This window comes from Calonectris borealis, chromosome 14 (genome assembly GCF_964195595.1).
Source record: "Calonectris borealis chromosome 14, bCalBor7.hap1.2, whole genome shotgun sequence".
Taxonomy (NCBI): domain Eukaryota; kingdom Metazoa; phylum Chordata; class Aves; order Procellariiformes; family Procellariidae; genus Calonectris; species Calonectris borealis.
The window spans coordinates 15,138,809-15,159,518 of record NC_134325.1 but is presented as its reverse complement, the minus strand read 5'-3'; the positions used below and the strand labels follow the sequence as shown (position 1 = coordinate 15,159,518).

General features: G+C 35.1%; 1 protein-coding gene across 1 annotated transcript in view; it reads left to right on the top strand.

Annotated features, from left to right (window-relative positions):
• ANO3 (anoctamin 3) overlaps positions 1-20,710 on the top strand; it is a 222,379-nt gene that overhangs the window by 151,355 nt on the left and 50,314 nt on the right. The window contains exons 5-11 of the mRNA XM_075163291.1: positions 3,348-3,500; positions 5,961-6,061; positions 9,607-9,651; positions 15,078-15,209; positions 16,572-16,678; positions 18,088-18,143; positions 20,471-20,592. Coding sequence (XP_075019392.1) covers positions 3,348-3,500; positions 5,961-6,061; positions 9,607-9,651; positions 15,078-15,209; positions 16,572-16,678; positions 18,088-18,143; positions 20,471-20,592 — 716 coding nt within the window. The remainder of the gene's footprint in view (positions 1-3,347; positions 3,501-5,960; positions 6,062-9,606; positions 9,652-15,077; positions 15,210-16,571; positions 16,679-18,087; positions 18,144-20,470; positions 20,593-20,710) is intronic.

Genomic DNA, 20,710 nt, shown 5'->3' with positions numbered 1-20,710 from the left:
GGTGGACAACGTTGCCTGAGAATTACACTGAAGTGAAACTAGTAAAGTGCAAGTAGCATTGAAGTGAATCAGTCTTGGAATCGATAGCATATAGGTTGGGTTCACTGCACGATTGTCGTAAGTGGCTTCAGTATCACACATCCCAGCCTGCGGCAGTACTCCTCGGAAAGTGGTCTGAGATGAGCAGACAGAAAATTTCTGAACGCAGCTCGTTATTTATTGAATATTGCCTCCAAATAATTCTGTTGAGTGTAGATGAATCTGAGGGCATATTTGCATACTGTTGTTAATCGGAGAAAGAAAACATGTTTTTCCAAGACTGAAGAAAAGCAGATGTTTTAGAAATGAGGAAGGAAAGGCTAGAAATAATAATCCAAAGGAAGGTAGAAGTATATTACAACAACGTAGATTTAATTTGCATAATATCTGTACAGTAATTGCATGAGCAGAAATTGTATAAGAAAAGTTCCAGATCTCCCATTTGGGGGAATTTTGGCCAGGCTTTTTATATGTGATTTTGCCTGATTCGTGGACCACAAAAGCCTGCTCTCATCTGCTTTTGTGAAATACTTGTGCTGGAATTCTTCATTGTTGAAGAGCGCATTCATTGCTTGTGTCTTGAACCTGAAAAAAGTTTGGGTATTCAGAAACTTGTATATTCAAACTTGCACTTTCAAATCTTTTGTCTCCTACCTCGCCTTCAAACCTCTGCATCTTGTATCTTTAAAGCATTACATCTACAGCATTTAAAAAAAGAATGAAAATTAATGTTTTTACTACTATCCCCGTTCAGAATTCTAAGAAGGGGTGGCAGACTCTATGTTCAGTGCACTAATAATCTTGATTAACAATCTTGACTACCTTACTTTGGACTTCAGATACTATTTTATCTGAATATCTTGAGATAAATAGAAATAAAAGTATGTATAAAAAACAAATTAATAGAGTATAGGGTATGCTATTCTTCAACAAATGTTTGATCAATATATTGGTAAATTGTTTTCCTTATTTTTTTCTGTTATCCTTGACTTAATTTCTCATGGGAATAAAAAAGGAAAATCTGAAGTCAAAATCCAAGCACAAGGAAAGCATAATTTCCTGTTCTCAACAAGCTTCCAAAATAATTTAGGATTGGAAAATTATTCTTCCTTTGTCTGTCCATTTCTCCTAATTATTTTCTAGTTTCCATATTGTTTCTCTTGGTTACATTGGACAGCTTGTCTTCTCTGCCTTTGTTCCTCTTTTCTCTGGATTTAGTAGTTTGGATTTGTTTGGGTTTTTTAGTTTTTAGAGTTTTTTTGCATGTAGATGATCTCCATAATTGGCTCTGGATAGATTCCTAAATTGAGGTTAATCACATTCTATAATGTATTCTTTACAATACTTACTTTAGTTACTTTAGTTCATGTTACATTTTCTGTGATTTGGCCTGTTTCTTCCCCCATCTTAAATTAGCATTTCCCCTCAGTTAGGCTAAGGGCAGGTATTCAGAGGTTTCTGAATTCCACGTTATCCGTTGTTTTGTGATGGAGGAAAGGCAGCAGTGGCCTGGGCGTACAGGAGGAGACAAGCGCGGCGGGGATCATCCAGCACTCGTACACCAAAGCCCCCGTGCCTGACCTCTGCGCTGCGCCCTGTAGCCCTGAGTTAGTTACACATCTCACAGCAAGTTGCACATGAAGCAAATAGAAAATTCTGAATAAGACAAATGCCAATTCAAAGAGGAAAGAAAAGGATACCACCTTCTATGCTTAGAAATGAAGACCTTTACCCAGGTAGTAGAAGACGCAGGTTAGTTTCGGCTTAACCTGGAGGGATTTGAATTCACCTCTCCTATGTTCCAAAGACTGAAATTGCTTCCACATCTGGATGGTTGCACCTGAAGCAGAGTATGAAAGTGACAGCATAACTCTAGCCAAGTGTGACGAAGCTGAGATTTCTAACACTCATTTTGTATTTATAGACTTGTAAGCAGGTATGTACCTTGGAGCAGGTAACAGAATGCTTTTATGGTTAGTTTTGAAAAGTGTCATCTGGAAAAGAAAGACAATTGATGCCATCGCCAGCTGCTGAGGGGAAAAAGAAGCTTAATTATACCTAAATTGAAGCTTAATGTACTTAAATAATGTTCCCAGACGTTTGATGATGCACTTTTTTGTAACACTAGGTGGTCTGAGAATGACTATTCCTTGGTTTTTGCTTTCAGAGTTTAAAAAAAAGCAGAGACAGAGGAAGAATCTTGTTAGAAAACTTTAGTTTTTGCAGACTGAGGAGTTCTCAGAAGCACTAAATGTGTAGAAAGTTGGCAGTGAGGTATGTGGGAGTAAGTAAAACCTTTCATGTAGAAACAAGTGAGCCGGTATCCAGTATTTATACTGCTGATATCGTGCACTAGCAGTTGGTTCTATTTATCAATAGAGAGTGTAACTATTGGATATAACTCTGAGTATTACAAATTTCATATCAAACAATCCAAATAGGATGAATTTTTAAGACTAGCATCCTATTGGCTAAAAGATGCAGTATTCATAGAATTCTGGTCCCATATATATGGGTGTAATGTATCTTGCTTCAAACTAACATAGTTGTTCTGGACATTTTGTGTTAAAATGAGTGCTGCATTCTCCAGAAGATGATGATAGTTTCTCAGTTTACCTTTTCAGATTTCAAAGTCTTCATAGTCTGACACCAGTTGATATAGTCACTGTCTGTTCTGAATCATGCAAAACACAGAATGCAAAAATAGCTTTCAGCAGCAGCATGTAAAGCAGGGTTTTCCATATCGAGGTCAGAGAATCCCTGGTGTTTGCAAGCATGGTGGGAAGGAACTAGACAAGATTTGAACATTGCTAACGTGACATTGAAAAAGCACTTCAACAGGAATATCCAGGAAAACATTCCAATCAATAGCACTTCTTTTTTAATTTTTTAGATATATTTCTCTTTTGGAGAAAATATATGTATGTTTGTTCTATAAAATATGCCCAGGTACAAAGCTGGGAAACTTGGTTTAATTTACTTGTCTTTAAATTTTATTAATTCCTACCAGAAAGTAAGGATTAGCAGACGTTTATAGCTGTATATACTATATAATAATTTTAAGGTTTTTCCACAGCTGAAAGAAATAGCTAGAATATGGGGTTTGTGGAGCTATTTTATTTTGATTTGTTCTAATTAATTTGAAATCCTGAGCAACTGATGCATATGAACTGCCTGTTCTTGTGACTTGTTCTTTATATATTCATCCTGTGGATATGTGGACATTTCCATGCTTTAGGAAATCCATAATGGGGCTCTTCATCTTTATGAATGCCACATTTAGTGTATTTTTATTTTATCTTCTCCAGACTGATGCCATGGCATCATCAAGCCTCTTCTTCAAAGACGGCAAAAAACGCATTGATTACATCTTGGTCTACAAAAAGTCTAGTCCACAGGTAGAAAAAAGAAGCACGTTTGAGAAGAATTTGAGAGCAGAAGGGTTGATGTTAGAACGAGAGGTGAGCCTTGTAGCTTATGTGGTTCTAATACTGTCATACTTTATTGGATTTATAAATGATTCCTTACAATCTTACAAGCCTTTCCAGTCAGGCTTTGTTTAATGCTATAAAATTAATAATAACAATTGTTTGATAGTGTGTGTTTAACATGTATGCTTGTACACATATAAATGCATGCTTGTATGCATATATACTCACGCACGTACTCCCCAAAGTATAATCACTTTTAAATTGGAGCAGGTAAAAGTCCAGTATAGAGGGAGAACTTCCAGCACCTTATGCTTGCAAAACAGAAGAAGCTTCAGTAACTCATGTTGTTGCTTTAATATGTAACCTCTATGTCTTTCAGCAGAATGCATGATAATAAATGTCTCTGTTTTTAAAGGGGTAAAGATTTTCAATGTCAAGTTAATCCATCTCTAGTTTACATGGCTTAATCTGCATTGGGTTCTTTGAGCTAGACTAGTTGACAATTTAAGTGCTACTGTTCAGGCTTCTGAATTTTCTTGAATACATTTTAAAAAAAAAAGGCCTGTTATTCTAATAGTTTTAAAAATGAAATTCATATTTTATGCAGAGTGCAAAGTTTCACTGTCAAATCCCTCCTCCCTTTTTTTTAAATACTGAAACTTTTAAAAACTTTGGGTATTAGAAGGGATTTTTTTTTTCCTTTTCAGTTGCATGGGTGTGATTTTGTTGTCTTGACTCCGATCTGTTATAGTTTGTTTTCCCAAAATTCCAAGTTAATATCTCTTCAAGGCTCCTACTACAGTTGCTGGTACCATAGAGATTAATTAATGTTTGTGTCTAGGTGCTCACAATCAATCTTCTAAATAAATATGAAAAGCAAGGTGTTCTTTGCATTGTCAAAAAATAAATTACAGGGAATTGTGCTTTTGCTTGCATTTTATTTTTCCCTTTCCTACTGTGTGGTAGTGGAGTGTGGTGGATATTCAGGAATTTTCAGTTTCCTTCTGTGAAATGATGGGCAAATGCCTTTATTTGTCCATCTGGAACCATTTCACAAGCATGTTAAATTGTTGCTGTTGTGATTGGGATATCAGTAAAGACAGTGTTAATATAAAAAGAAAGGAAGACAAAGCCAGGAAAACAGCCTTGGATTTCTGCTGTTTCATGAATTGCTTATAAAACAGGCATATATTTCGTCTATCCTGAAGTAAGCTCTTATACTTAATGTGTCTTTCATCCTGATTTATACTCTTCAACTCAGTAGAATTAGCTTACATGTTCTGTGTTTAAAGCAATGAGCTTTTAACTGTTTTGAAGTCTGTGCAAGTTCTAGCTGACAATGTAGCATGTTGAATATTCATAAATAACGGACCTGACAGTAGTTTAAAATTTGTTTCTAAGGCTTTTAAAAATTGTTTGGAGCCTCGTAGAAAAAATTATTGGATTTTGGGATATTTATTGAAATCAGAACAAGCTCAGCTGGAGTCAATTCAGAAGTATTGACACTTCAGAAAAAATATGTTTTTATAAGATCATAATTCTAGATATCAAGTGTTTTAAATTGTCTTCCAGTAGTATTTTTTTATCCACATCTTTTGAGAAAAAGAAAATCCTAGAAGTAGTATTATTGAACTGTGATATGACTTTATGGAACTGGTAGGTAGAATTGTGAACATTTTAAATTTTATTAACCCTTTAACTAAACTTTCTTTTACCTTTACTTACCAGACCTTGCATTACTTGAGGTTTTGGGAGGCTTTAATCAGACTCAACTCTATCAAAATATTTACTTATAAAAACTCAAGCAAATACATCTGGGAGAAGGGTGTGGAACTGAAGTGTTCGTAAGGAAAGATAAATATAAGAACTTATAATGCTGAAACTCTTGTTTTATGTACGAATAAATTAGTGATGAAAAACATTTGTGTAGAGTATTACTTGTAATTTTACAAAAAAACTCAGCTCATACAGAGATCACATTTATAATTTCATAGCAGGTATCGCAATTACTTAACCATTCCCTGCAGTTACCATTTCGGCAGAATGGGACTTGCAGCCTTCTCCCGGCTGTTCTTATGTCTCTAGCAGCTGCACTCTATTCTCCTTAAATGGGAGACACACAGAATGGTCTTCAAACTGCTCATCTAAGATGATTTTGATTCATTTGAAATGAATTAAAATTAATTCATTTATTCCGTGTCAAAAAAAGCTGCATAAAACCTTTCTCTACTTCTGCTGTGTTTATGAGCAGAGATCTGTCCTACAGATTCCTTTTGACAGTTTCTAGTTTACTGATATTACAAGGCTTGGGAGAAAAAAAAAGTTATTAATTTTCCTTTGTCTAGCTCAGGGCACTTACACTGTTTTCAGACTTGTATGGCCACTTCAGGCCTAAAAACAGAATTTGACCCTGAAGAATGCTTTTAGAAAGGTGAATGCCATAGAGGTTTGAATTATTAATATGTATTTATTTGTTACTGCCCTTTACAGCCAGCTATTACAAACAGTGATATCATGTTTGTTAAAATTCACTGTCCGTGGGAGACATTGTGCAAATACGCAGAAAGAATGAACATCAGGATGCCTTTCAGGTATTGTGGAAACTATTTTAAGAAATTTGTCATTTAATGATTGATATTAATACTTCACTGCTTACCTTAAGGCTAAAATGCAGTCTCTGCTGCATTGTGGCCGGGCATGCTTATATTTAATTTAGTGAGATGATATGGAGAGAGGAGGGGAGAAACAAATAATAGGCACTGTTCTTTTCACATTTACCTGTGGTACTTGTTTTCAAGCTTGCCTTCCAAGTCAAATTGAGCATACATCTTTTTAGAAAATAATGTTAATAGTTCACGAATTGTTTTGGATGTCCTTGGCAGAGTTTCAGGTATTCTCCATCTGAGCTCAAGTATTCTCCATGGTTTTACGGTATTTCTGAAGTTTTACCCAAAGGCAAGTGAAATGACAGAAACAGCTGGTGTCTTCTGCGTATCCAATATAACACATATTGGCATACTTTGAAGAAAATGAGATACCTTTATTTCTTGGTCCTCTAGCTTTCCTTTTGCAGAGTAATGAACTAAACTGAGTTCATTGTTGATGTGCTAAACAAATTTTATCATATGTTTTTGCAATAAATATTTGTTATTTATTTCCTGCAATATCTCCTGCAATAATACAGAAGTTTTTAAAAGAGAAAATGTCCCTTTTCGAATTGATTAATAATACTCTTCCAGAGAGAGAAGAGCATGCGGTGTGCTGTAAACCTCATCAGGAGCTGGCAACCAGATGCCAAAGCTGTGTGACTCACGGAAAATACCCTTGCAGCACTTCTTTCTCACTTGAATTGCCAAGTGCTCTATCTTTCATGTCCCTGCTGATTTCAGCTATCACAATGTGGCTCTCTTGCTTTGGCCCTAAGCCAGAAACTGTCATCGTGGAGGATCCTTTGCTCAAAACTCGCTTCAAATAGCCAGTTCTATACTGAGTTTCCACATCATCCCATTAAGCCTTCAAAGTCCTTTCCATTTAAAAAAAAAAAAAAAAATTTTCTGTAACAGTCATCTTCCATATGTTTGAGAATATTATCATAGTGCCATTTGAGCTTCTCTAGTTTGAATAATACTTGTCAACATTTTAAATATAGAAGTGTTTACGTATGTGTATACACACACGTAAACAATCTAAATTCCTATTTAAAAATAGTTCTTTCTTGCTTTTGATACTTGAAGTCACAAAATTAAGTTAGGATTTAGCAATGGTTTGAATTCTTCATCATTTTAGTAATTTCACAGATCAGTAGGGCTCTTCAGGAAAAAAAAGGGCTGACTTTTGCATTTCTGCTTTATTTGGAAAGCATTCAAAGTCATGTTTGTTTATTATATTATTAACTGACGTGTAAATATATTCTCTTTTTTTTTTTTTCCTCCAAAGTGTCTGATCCTTGTTTCTTTGTTTCTGGGCTGTTGCTTTAGCTTCCTTTTATCCCACTCAGTTCAGTACACCAAAAGTACATAAAATGCTAAATTTTGCTGCTTCACCTTGTTGGCAGTTTTGCTGTAGAATGAAACACATTTATTTGGTAAGAAAAAAGCCCACTGTCTACCTCTACCTCCATAATAGAACTGTGAGAAATAGTAAATCGATCACCATTTCTTTTCTCTTTGGAAAGATTTTAATAGGAATTTAAATGAAATTGCAATCTAGAACTTGTGTGAATATTTCCAAAAGTGAACACAGTTTTATTGTGAACACAAAGTGGACGTAGCCGAATAGAACAAAGGTCTGTTTTGCTCTGCCAGCAGCCAGTCTAAAGTGTCCAATACAGGAGCTGAGCAAATCTAGAGCAGTGTTTCATGAAGCCTTCTCTCTTTGTAGAAGGCTGTGGTTTAGAGACTTTCTGAGACAGAGTTCATGCCTTAATCTTTGTTTATATTAGCCCCTGATGGCTTTTAATGGATGCAAAAATCTACGCTTCCGTAACAATATCCTGTGACCACGCATTTTATAATTTAATTACATGTTCTGTCAAAAGTACTTTTGTTTGTTTTAAGTTTTGAGCTTGATTATTTAAATCAAACTTTTCTTAACTGGGTGGCATATATTGTTTTCCTGAGGGAACTATTTTCTCCATTCAATGGACAGAGGAAGCTCAAATCATACAATTAACCCACAATTACAATGAATTAAGAACTCCCAAGAAGTTTTAAATGGTTCTTAGGTAGGATTATTGTGTGTAATGAATAAATCAGTTGTATCTGTAGTTCATCTGGACTCCATCTGTGCAAAACAGCTAAGGGCAATTAAAGGGAATGAAGGAAGGGTTTTGTTAAAAAATGTAATGTCTGAATATCCTTTAATAATTCTTCATTGCTTCATTTAAATACTGCCTAGTAGTACCAAGTGTCAGGCTGCCAACAGCATGCAGGTTGGTAGATACATCGTTTTCCAACAGCCACGTATTTTCTAGGCGACATTTCCTTCCCAATCCTTTTAATGTATTATTTCATTGTTACTTTAATGTAAGTAAAGTACTTTAATCAATCTTGTTAACTACGTATGGTTCTAGGCTAAGAAGTGATGGAGAAGTATCCAGAGCGAAAGTACCATTTTTGTGTGTTTTAGAACAGGGGGGATAAAGTATCGACTGAAAAGAATGTTAAACTTTTATATTACTGTATCCAAATAGGCTTGCTTTAATTCCTCCTAAAAAATAAACTTTGCAGAAGTAGAAAGGATTTAGGCAAATTTTAAGTAGAAGATGAACTAAGTGAGGAGCAAAGTCCCTGGTGCTGAACTTCACTGTCCCCAGATGAGTGCCGTGGTAAAGATATGGATACCCCAAGGAATGTGCAAGATCGAGGCATTTGTGTAGTCGAAATGTGACATGAAATGATAGGAGGCGGCCAGAAAAAAAAAACTGAAAAAATGAAACTAGATATATAAAATATTACATTGCAGCAAATATGTTTCTATATGGTTGCAAAATACATGTTCTCAGAAGACTTTACTGGGAATTTCTGGTCTTGTTTCTCTAAGTTGCTATGACAGGTGAAGGGTGGAGAGAGAAGAACTGCTAACATAAAAGTTGTTTTATGCAGTTAGTACTCGTGGCATTTTTAGGGCCGTGTATTGTTATTCAGTTGGATGGAAAATGTCAAAGGAAAGTGATGGTATACCACTTCAGAGATTAAAGATAGTATCTAATGGCGTTAAGTGCTTATGGTATTCAATGCATAGAGTGCATAAGACATTTAATAGCCTGTTAATTCTTCTATAATGGGTTTTATGAAATAAAAGCTAAGAAAGACCGCATTAAATGAATACTAGCATGACACCATTGAACCTTGTCTGATGGGTGTCTTATGAATTAATTATTGATTAGCTATTATTACTATTAGCTACAAATCTAAAATTTTATTTTGACTCATGAACAAATTTTGAACTTGAAAATATGTGAAATCACAGCATTTTAATGACTTATTCTATTTCAGTTGCCTTTTTTAAGTGTTTTTCACCTTTCTGCCTATGAAAATGCATGTTTTGAAATGTCCAGTGTTCTTTTATAATGTATATGTCCTTTTCAACTGTCTCCTACTTGATTATTCTCAGTTGATTTTTGCTGTTCTTTCAGGAAAAAATGTTATTACACTGACTGGAGGAGCAAAACCATGGGCAGGTTGGTGGGTGATGTGTAGCTTCTAATTTCGTCAGATAGTCACCCTGCTAAAGAAAATCCATTTGCAGTTGTAAATTTATCCAGGAAACTTGGAAAATTAGATTATTTTCCTGAAAACTCAAAATATGTTAGCTCAAAGTGTTAAAATATTCATCTGTAACAAGATGCAGTTCTTTAAAGCTTTGCCAGTTCTCATTTTAGAAATGCAGAAGTGTTTATGCCAGGGGAAAAAAAAAAGGCCTTATCCTGGCAGCAAAGATTTAATACTGGAGCCGACTCTACAGTTATGTCTGCTGTTAGCAAGGCATATTTCTTTAGCATGGAAGATACTTTCGAGTGTATGTCTCAGATTCTGGTAGTCAGCCATTTCCTTCGACATGCAAACGTAACTTCTCTCGTGTATCCTGGTGATCAGGACTAAATCAATGCCACACACCGAAGGCTGTTTTGAATTTTTATTTGGTAGCTGACAGAATAACTTGTACGCTGCAGTAAAAGCTGTTTAACTCTCTGGAAGGCAGACACATGCAAACCTCACCTGCGGCTGCTGCCGTTGTGGCTGCTTCTGTCAGCCAGGAGAAGGGCACAAGAGGACACAGCAGTGGGCGAAAGGAACCTGGGGGAGCTGGGGAGCGAGAACGGGGGACACTGAGCTGTAATCACTCCCCATTGCTCCAGTCAGACATAATGATGTCTTGTAAATCCTAATTACCTACAGAAGAGATGTGAAAATTTTTACATGAGGGAAATCTCCTGAAACAGTTTTCTATCACGGGTTTTCGTGAGATGGATCTTGAGATGAGATTACATTTGATTTAGGTTCTCCTGTTGTTACCTTAGATGATGAAGAGCTCTCATTATTTCTCAGGAACAATTTAAGTAGTCTCATGATATCAGTTTGCAAGATGATCAGCTAACAAAAATAGACAAAGCACTGTTGAATGGTAAAGTGAGAAAACTTTAAATACATAAGCAGATAAAATATATTGCAATACAACAATCTATAACATAAATTTACAACTGCGTTTTTCCTCTTCCTGGTCATTCACATGCTTGCTCCATTTTAATGTGCATTATGAAAAATGTAAGTGATGTGCTTTGTAATGCAAAGGCAAAATCAACAAGCTTTACTGCAAAATTGTCTCATTTCATCTGTAATCCTGCTGGTGAGTCCTAGATATTAAATAAATTTATTTTCTTTATTTAGAAGGATGTCTGAAACATGCAACTGAAGTTGCACATTACCTGTGCACCAAGTAATAAACAATTTTCATGCCAGATTGATTTTTCATTTGAGACAAATGTTTTTACTTGTGAGAATTTGGTGATGAATATTTTTCTGAATATTTCTCTGCCACTTTACACAATCCAGTGCACAAAGGAAAAGTGTGAAGGAGAAGAAAAAGAAGCTATCTCTAAAAATGAAAGCTAACTCTAAAATTCCTGTCATACACATCTCACCATTTTAACTTCTACTATTGTCAGTGTTTCTTTGCATTTGACAACCTTTCAAACTTAACTGCTTCTCTGTAATTTATCAAATCTCTCATTTAATATTTCTAAGTTATTAAGCGGAGTTTACAAGAGCTACAATGAAGAACTATATTAAAATCTTTGTATATCAAAGGTAAAATTTTAAGGCTATAGAGTTTCTATAATTTAAGAATATGAGGTAACACTAGTATGTTAGACCCTGCTGTGGCATGTACACTTCTCTGAATTTATTGACATAGTTATATGGTAGGTGTATATAGCTATAAATGTCCTGTAAAAAGTCTGCAAAAGATTGTTAGGAGCATGAATGAAAGGGCAAAAGATAAATGTAACTCTTACCGGTATAGTGTCTTTCTTATAAGTGATAGCTGTGTGATATCTCTCTATTTCTTTATTTACATACCTTAAAAAAACCCTTAACATTGTATTTAATCCTATGAAGCTTGAATTCTATTCATAAGGCCACACTATAGAAATAATTTTATCATACTCCTTAAAAGCAATATTTGAAAAGCCTTCAACAAATGTTTTCAAAGGAAAGGAATTTGCTAGAAGTGGGACATGCAAGTAAATAATGTAGGTATCAAAAATTGTCTGAACTCTTAGATTTAAGACTGAATAATCTAATGAATCAGTCTTGTATCTGCCATATCAGACACACCGATTTCATGCTGGTTAAGAATGACATTGATGAAAAGAAAATTAAAAGACAGTTGCCTTAGTACGCAGCTTCACTCTGCCCACTGAAATGTTGAAATAAATTTATACTTCTGAGGATAGAGAACCAAAAATGACTTTGTTTAGCAACTGAACTGCAATAAGCCTGCTTTGCAAAAGGACTTCTAAAACCTTTTGGATTTCAATCTTCATGCTGAAGTGAAATTGTTGATGTCATTCCTTCGAACAAATATAGTATCATTTTTTTCCTTTTTTGGTGACGATTGTGTCCATATATTGAATCTGTCGACGATCACATGTTTCGCATTACAAAACGTACTACCATGCTTTGTAATTTGGTGGCATATGGTTGACAATTCTGGCCACAGTCTTGTGTATTTTGGTCTATATATGAGAGATGCAAACACCGAGCAAAATACTGGGTGGCGATTGCGGTCAAAAATACCTAACATACCTGAATTAAACAACTGCCACTGGTCATCTCGTTCCAGGAGTCTGATCAGATAATTCCAAATTCACCCATACTTTGTTTCTTTGCATTGCAGTCTGCTGAATAAGCATAATCTGCAAGAGTTTTTGGACTAAACTAGTTTTGCAAAAAAAGAACAACCAACCAAATAAAATGTAACACAGTTGAGCATGAAAGTTGAGCAAAGCTCAAATTACAGGCATCTTCATAAAATATGAATTTTTGTATCTGAGAATAAAATATATATGCATTTCAGAATAATATCCCATCATCCAAGGTGCATAAAGTTACAATAGCACCAGCTGGAGTGGTTTCAAGCAGAGTGTGCCTGAAGTGCTGCCCACATCTTTGCAGCACTGTTCCACTGGGACATTTTTGATGTCATTGCATGAACTCCTGACTTCATGAGTTACTTCACCAGACCAGCTCTGTCTGCTTTTACTCTTATTAGATACACTGAATAGATTAAGTCAAGAATCCATTACAATTGCTACTTTTGACCTAGAAAGCCACTCTGAGTAGGAATGCTAATACTTAGTCCTATGATTTAGGCAAAAATTTCTCTGAAATTTGTTATCACTTTGAATGAAAGCTCCATAAAACTTCAGGTTTTTTCTTTAATTGTAAAATAATGTAAGCCAAAAAAAGAGGTGTCTCTTGCTGGATTATTTTTGTACAGAGAGCGATGTGCTTTTCAGTTGAAATATTCTATGCCATCTGAAGGCACTATGCTTTGGAGTGATCAACCATAAGCGATGTAATGAAAAAGCAATCACACCTCAGACAAAAAGCCTTTTTGCCTCAGAAGAGACATTGCAAATGTAATGTGGACATAATCTTTTTATTTATTCCAATGCTGTTCTTCATTACTTTGCATGTTAAAAGGAGCAGACGTGAATTTAAAAAAGGAGCTAATTTCTTTAATATAAAAATTATCTACTAGTTTTTTAGATTTTTGGAGGGGGAAAATGATTAAGGCTTTTTGCATAACCAATTCTAAAAGATTTTCATAATGAAGAATCTGAAATCAGATGCATTGTTTTTCTGTTCTTCCTGATGCATCTGTGTATTTTCCTCATTAAAGAAAAGCCTTGGTTTTGACTAAAAAAAATCAGCATGTGTACAACAGAAAAAAGGATGAAGAAAATAAAGTGAAAACTGTAATTATATACACTATGTATAACTTTGTACCGAGAGAACTTCTGCTGGAACCAATAAGAGAATCAACTTGCACAGTAAGGTATTATTTGAGTAAAGGAGAAACTTAAGGGATGCACCTGCCTGGGAACTGAATTCTGTGTTCCAACTTTATGAACATAGTTATGTTCTTTGGCTCATAATGCTTAGTGTCAAATAGAGTGGTGTCCCTCAAGTGCAGTACCAGTTACATACGGAGTGTGCACCAGAACCTTGGCAATATATAGCAAGAAGAAAATTTTGAGAATTTTAAATGTCAGTGTAAAATTCTGCTCCCACATTTGGCTTAGATTTCTGTCTGACACGGTGTCAAATAGGGGTAGAACTTTTTTTTGCTGATGTTGATCATGAGGTGCGTTTTCACAAAGGTGGCTTTGCTGCCTGAGAGCAACTTACTGTGTCATCACTTATTAATCTTAATTATGAAATGGGTAGCTGTGCTTCTGCTTAGCACAGGCAATTAAGTATTCATCTCAGATTAAAAAAAAATGATACTTAGCTTTACACTTTTTGTGGATATGAGATATATATGCTTTATATATCATGCATACATATTCATTGAGTAAGGCCCAAATCCCACTGACAAAATATTTAGGGTTATGTTTTTCTAAAATTCAGACTTTTTCTGGATCTCTGATATGCTTATGGTGTCATAATGTAGCACTCATGTAATATGAAACCTACTCCTTAAATACCCATATTTCATTGCAGTTGAATATGAAAAAAATATAGGTCATCAAGAAATCCAAAATTGAAATAATAAGAAGGTAACTTCTAGTACTTGCTTGAAAATTAGCTGCCCTTCACTAGGTTTTCCCCTGTATAAACCATGTGCTGAGATACTATTTAGGCAAGTTGCCAGCGGAAGAAATCCCTTTTTGTTACCAGTATATAATCTAATTGAGGGTACAAAAATTATGTTCTGTTTGTGTTTTATAATGTCAATTTTTAGGAAACTGCTTGAAGCCATACCTATTTTTTTGTCTAAAGACTGTATAACCATTTCTGTATAACGTATCCTTTACTTTATTTGATGTTTAGGTATACTGTTTTATAAGGCAATATCGGCCTTTGGATTTTGATGAAAATTTTGCAGGGCAAGGCTTTATGGAAATCAGAAAACCATAAAAATTTGATCCTGAGCAATCTCGTATTTGCTTTAAAATTTTATGAATTTTAGCATCTGAGTTGCCAGGCAAGGGAGGGAGGGTGGAGGAGTAACACTTGCCTTGTCCAGTGGGGCTAGAGAAAGTAATTAGATATATTCTTGAGTAAGGCAAAAGCATCCACAGTTCTGCCAGATGAACTACCTTGGAAAATCATTTACCCCAGTCTCAATACTGCAGTCCCATCTCAAACCATAATCCCACTAATTTTAGAATGAGTTGTAATTGAGTAAAGTGTGCAAGATAGATCATAAATAAATACTGCTAACTTTACTCTTAACTCCTTATTTTCTTTTATTTACTTAATGTGGAAGTTTCCTGCTTTCATTTCATTTCTAGTATGATGTCACTAAATATGCAATGTTGGAGCTAGAAATAACAAGCACGTAAGAGCATGTAAATCTGATTTCTTACTGTCTCAGTTTGCAGAGAAATATGAGAGAGCTGAAAAGTTGGTTGCCCAGAAATCCAATGAAGCTTGATAAGGAGGCCCTACCTGATCTGGAAGAAACAGATTGCTACACAGCACCCTTTAGCCGTGCACGCATACACCAGTAAGTGCTGGAACTGGAAAGAGACCACAAGGATTTTTTATTTTCTCACTTCTAAGCAAGTGCCATAGAGGCAGCCGTTAACAGATGGTCACTGGCAAATACCCAGGATCATATTTGATATTTTCTATGGGTTTTCTCTTAAAGCCAAAATCTACTCTCTGTTACTTGCTATTTGAAGATCACTCAGTAGTATAGGCAAAAATTTCACTGAAAAATGAACCCTGCCTTTTTGGTTTAGAAGTTTTTCTTTCCATTACATTACAAAATGCAAATACTTGCTCAAGTTTGCTTTGCTTAATTACATATTTTACGTAGGCAAAACCTGAGACAGCTGTTGAAATTGGAAACCCTTGGAGGCAAGCTACAACCAGTGATGATTTTTTTCTTTCTTATCAGATCTCCATTTTAAAAATGCTTTTGTCTCTGAAAGTATAAATATATATACACCAAATAAAAACTGTATGTGTTCAAATAGCATGTTGGTGATGATGTAGTTTAACTGTACTATAAATTTTTTCAGGACCCAAAAAGTAAGACTGGAAAATCCTGGCTGTTTCTTCATTTTAAAAGTATTTTGTGATAATTCTTTTAGGAGAGAAAAGTTCATTTAGAATAGAAGTATAAATTAGGCTAAATGGTAATTTTTTCTTCTCAGTAAAAAAGTTATATGCTAGTGGACTGACTTTACCCTGGAAAGATAGAGTAATTGCATTATAATCTCTATTTTTTTTTCAGTAATTGACTATATTGCATTGGATCAATCATCTGGTTTTGGTGTTATTCCTCAACCAGCTCAGCTGGCGTTGTCAACTGTAATAGCATCACTTTTGGCACAGCTGAGTAGGCAAAAGCTCTGCATGTCAGATTTCTGGTGTCCAGAAACCAGAGCCGTCTGAGAAAGGATGCTTTATGTGGCTCTATCCTAGGATTCTCTAAGGGAAAGTGGTTGTGGAGCTGCTATTTAAGTGTCCAGTGCATGGAGATAATTGTTTTTTCTAAATAGTGTTTCTGGTAGTTCCATGACACAGACATCTGCCAACTCATAAGTAACTTGAATTTGAGAACAACCACTGCTTTTGAAGATCTTTTTTTAATTAATTATATCCAGAACAAAAATGACCTAGATAGTAGGATATTTTAGAATTTAGTTTTAGTTGCTCTGTTTTCCCAACAATAATCTGTGATGATGATAAATTTATTGGACCTGAGAAGATGCTCTATGGATGTAAAATCTTATATCTTGTGCAGTAACCAAGGAGGGTAAAGATCCAATAAATCACTGTAAGAAGAAAACACTTGAGCAGCTATGTTTCAACACCTGTGCATTGTTTGAATATTAAAAGACATTAATTATTTTAATAGTTTTACGATAAACAACAAAGACAGCTTCTTCAGCAATTCCACAAGAAGTAGAATCGTGCATCACATGCTACAGAGAACTAAGTATGAAGATGGAAAATCCAAAATGGGTGAGAATGCTGTATTTTTTCCTAACCTGAAGTTATAAAAAATTTGTATCTTTACTTGTCTGGAAAACTATCGTTTGAGAAAACTCAATTATTAATTTTGCCATTCCTTGAAATCTTTTTATTCGCTCAGTAACAGAGTTGAAGCAATGTCACATCAATTATTTTCTTAAATAAGTCAGTAAAAATTGGCAATATTTTTCACCTAATGACTCATTCTTTAAAATAAATCTGAGAGATTATGATAACTTTATGTGATCAAGAGCCACAATAAAGATAACATATACCTCAGAAAACTGTCAAGTGTTTTCTAGGAATGGTCCTAGTAGTTCCGCTACTACCCAGCAGTTCCAGTCCAGCAGAATCCATGTGAGCTACACTTAACTTATTTGAGATCTCCATGTGGCTCAGAGACAGTTGGCCTGGAGACTAAATTCAGTTTATATCAACTCTCCTATTACAGTATTATTTTTTAGAAGGTCTAACTATTCATTTTTATTTGCAATGTACAGGGGATGTATGTATGATTTCCTATTTTCTTTGCAGGAATTAAATTAAGAATTAAATATATATAGACATACTTAAAACCTTATACTTACGAAGATGATAGAAATTACAGAAAGTTGTCGCTTGATTTTCTGAAGAAAAGCGGTAGCAAGAAAAACATAGAAAACAAGGGTTTGAAGTGATGATGGCAAATTTCATTACGAGATTAGTTTAGCGTAATTTGAATGGACAAATCTGAAATCTGTCACAAGTATTTATTTCTTGGGGCAACTGTTGGCTATGGGTATGTGCTTACAGGCTACTGAATCTTTTTATTATAATTATCAATGGTTATTTATTATTTATTTTTTATAATGTGCTTTGATAGTACAACAAATCTGTTTTTAGAAAGACTCTAGGAACTGATCCAAAATGCTGTAGCCGGTGTGGTGCAGAGCACTGCTCTGATACAAACTCCTTCAGCTGGCTTATATGTAAAAATAACAACAGGTTAGCTTTTAAACCTGCAGGGGTTTTGCTGCCTCAAGGATTGTCTGTCCATACCACTCTCTGTGTATGTCAGATCATCTGGTCACCCATAAAATCTGTATCATATGCTCCGATGAATACAACATGAATGTAACTATCTTCTCACACTTGATCTGGCATGAGCACCCGACCCTGAGAGAAAAGTTGCAGACATTGGCCCTCAGAAGGTTGCTGTAGTTTGACAGAGCCAGAAATCTCAAGGGATCAGCACGACCTGCATAAACAGATGGTGGGGTTATTGGTTATTGTCATGTTTAGCAGCATTCTAAGCACCTAATAGTAAGTTACATTCTCAGTATGTAACTTGAAAGCTCACACTGCTTGAAATTAATGTGTATAAAAAATTGATATCAGAACTAATGCTTTTTTCTTTTTAGGTATTAATAGATTACTAAATAATGGCACATATGAAGCAGCATTTCCACCACATGAGGTAACCTGGTTAATTTTGTATTTGTCTTTATATTTAGATTAAAGCTTGCATTAATGTTTTGAGATCCTACTTTATTTTTAATTTTGTCCTGTAAACTTTTAATTTCACTATGTAATCTGTTGAGAATTTTTTTTTTATTTACAGCTCTTACTTTAATATTGGCTTTTTAATTTTTTCTTATATAATGCATTATAATAGCTTCCTGGAGCATTTTCTTACGGAACTAGAATATTATAATCCTTTTTTTATTTTTATGAACCGGACATGCCTGTGGAGTTCTTAATGAGAGTATCATTTTTTCCAAACCTGTTCCAATTAGTTGTATTAAATTATTTTTGCCTGCCACCTACAAAATGTTCTGTTTTTCTAATAGCTTGTGCACTTGATCACACTTGGGGAGACTGGTTAATTATTTCCCATTTAGTCTTTTCTGAATAGTTCTGGATAACTTCTACTTGACGATATCTTCTTCAGTAGGTTAAAGTCTACTGAAGACTGTAAACCTGTGAAGTAAATGAAAAACTTGTGTTTGACTTCAGAGGTTTTTCAGACAGTCTTTGTGTATTGACAAGAAAGAAGTAAGCCGCACATCTTCAGTCATTTTAAATGCCATCAGTAGCATGGTAATTGCAGCTGTGAACCCTGTGATTGCTTGGGCTGAATATTGTGGCTTGGTCTCATGTTTCAAAGGACTGACCTGTGCTTTACAAATTGCTGAGAGTAATTTTTTTATATGGTATTAATAATTAAATACCGAGAATATGGAGAAGAAATATTTTAGATAAATAATTGAACATCATTGTTAATGCTTCAGCTGTGCAGTACTGACTTCAGGGAAAAGCTGGCCATACTACCAGAAAAACATGTGAAGCTTTCTCTGGCTGTCAAAACCATGCTGTCATATCCATTTTATGTATATGTTCCTTTGTTATGGCATAAGCTACTGTTTCGAAGTTTCAGTTAAGGTTAATGAAGTCATTTTTTAAATCACTCTTACCTTAATTGATGCTTGGCTGGTGCTAAGGGCTAGCGGTTGAACACTCTCAATTTTTTTATTTTTTTTTTCTTTATCACATGAGCAAATGAGGGTGAAAATTCATTCCCAGTGGGAATGCTGAGACTTGAACTCTGTTATGGATAAACAGTGCAGAGAGAAGCAGGGGAAAAAAAAAATATTTAAAAATATGCAATACTGGGTAATGCTTTATGCATTGCAGTCATTCATCCAGGTGACTGTGAGCATAAGTTGATGTTCTGTTCCTACGTGTTCCTGGACATTGCAAAGGTCACACTCTGTTTTGATGTTTTTTGTACGCTTCTTTTCTGGCTGTAATGAGAAATCAGTAGAATTGGACTCTTTGCTGTGTTTAGCTTTGTTTTTAACTCATTCTTAAACCAGAGGGTCAGCAGATTGCAACAAGCAAATAGTGTTCTTTCACTTGCGGGGAATGCTCAAGATTTCAAATAAATGATGAAAATCTAAATGGCTAAAATACTTGGATCTACCAAGGTCAAGAATCTGTCTGATTGGTAACTTCGAAGTACTGCTCTGGGGAGCTCTGTGCCTCTCCCAAGAAATTATTTGGCTCACTTGCAGTTATTTGATGAAAGAATTTCTTTACCATAACTAAGTAGTGGGTTTTTTGGGAGGGAAAAGTTCAACTGAAGGAGATGTCCTGCTTCAGAATTGGAGTAAAATTACAAATACAAGAGATTCTGATTAGGATGGTTCTAATGAACCTGTGTGTTACCTTTTGACTGCTGAGTATGAGGCTATTCTTTCAGGCTGTCAGGCGGTCTGTAAATGTCAGGCATGGCCTGGAAGTACTCCTTTTGGGTCAGACTGACTCTGTGTTCTGCTTTTAATGCCTCTGAGCATCCTGTGTAGGTTTCAAAATAACACCAGTTCTGTTGTTTCATCTTTGAAACATCATCTTTGAAAACACTTACCACAGAAAGACTATGGTTTTCTATACTTTTAAACAGGAGTTTTAATAAAGTTACAGAAAATGTCTAGTATTAGTGAAATAGAAACACTGTACTTGATGCCATATAAAAGAGTTGAGTAGTTCTGTATAGTCTTGTACTAGTATGGTTCTATCATTCATTCTTAGAGAAACTGGCCATTTCAGAAGCAGATGTAACCATATCTCTTCTGTCAGGCTTACTGTTAGCTCCAGATGGCATATCCTAGAGATGTCCATAATATGAGACCTATTTATTAAAAATAGTGAACTCCTCATTTAAAATTATAATCAAATCCCTAAGAAATGTGTATCTTTCCCATAGTGCCGAGTAGTATATTTTTATTTCTTTGCATTTTTCAGGGAAGCCACAAGAGCAGACATCCCATCAAAACACACGGAGCTCAGAATCACAGACACCTCTTATATGAGCGCTGGGCACGGTGGGGAATGTGGTACAAATACCAACCTCTCGATTTAATCAGGTATTAGTACTTTGAAGAGTAGCTTGTTTCTGTGATACAAATTACCTGGTAACAGTGCATTAACCATACTGCTAAATTCCTCATCTTTATGCTTTCCTGTAAAATTTAGCTATTAGCT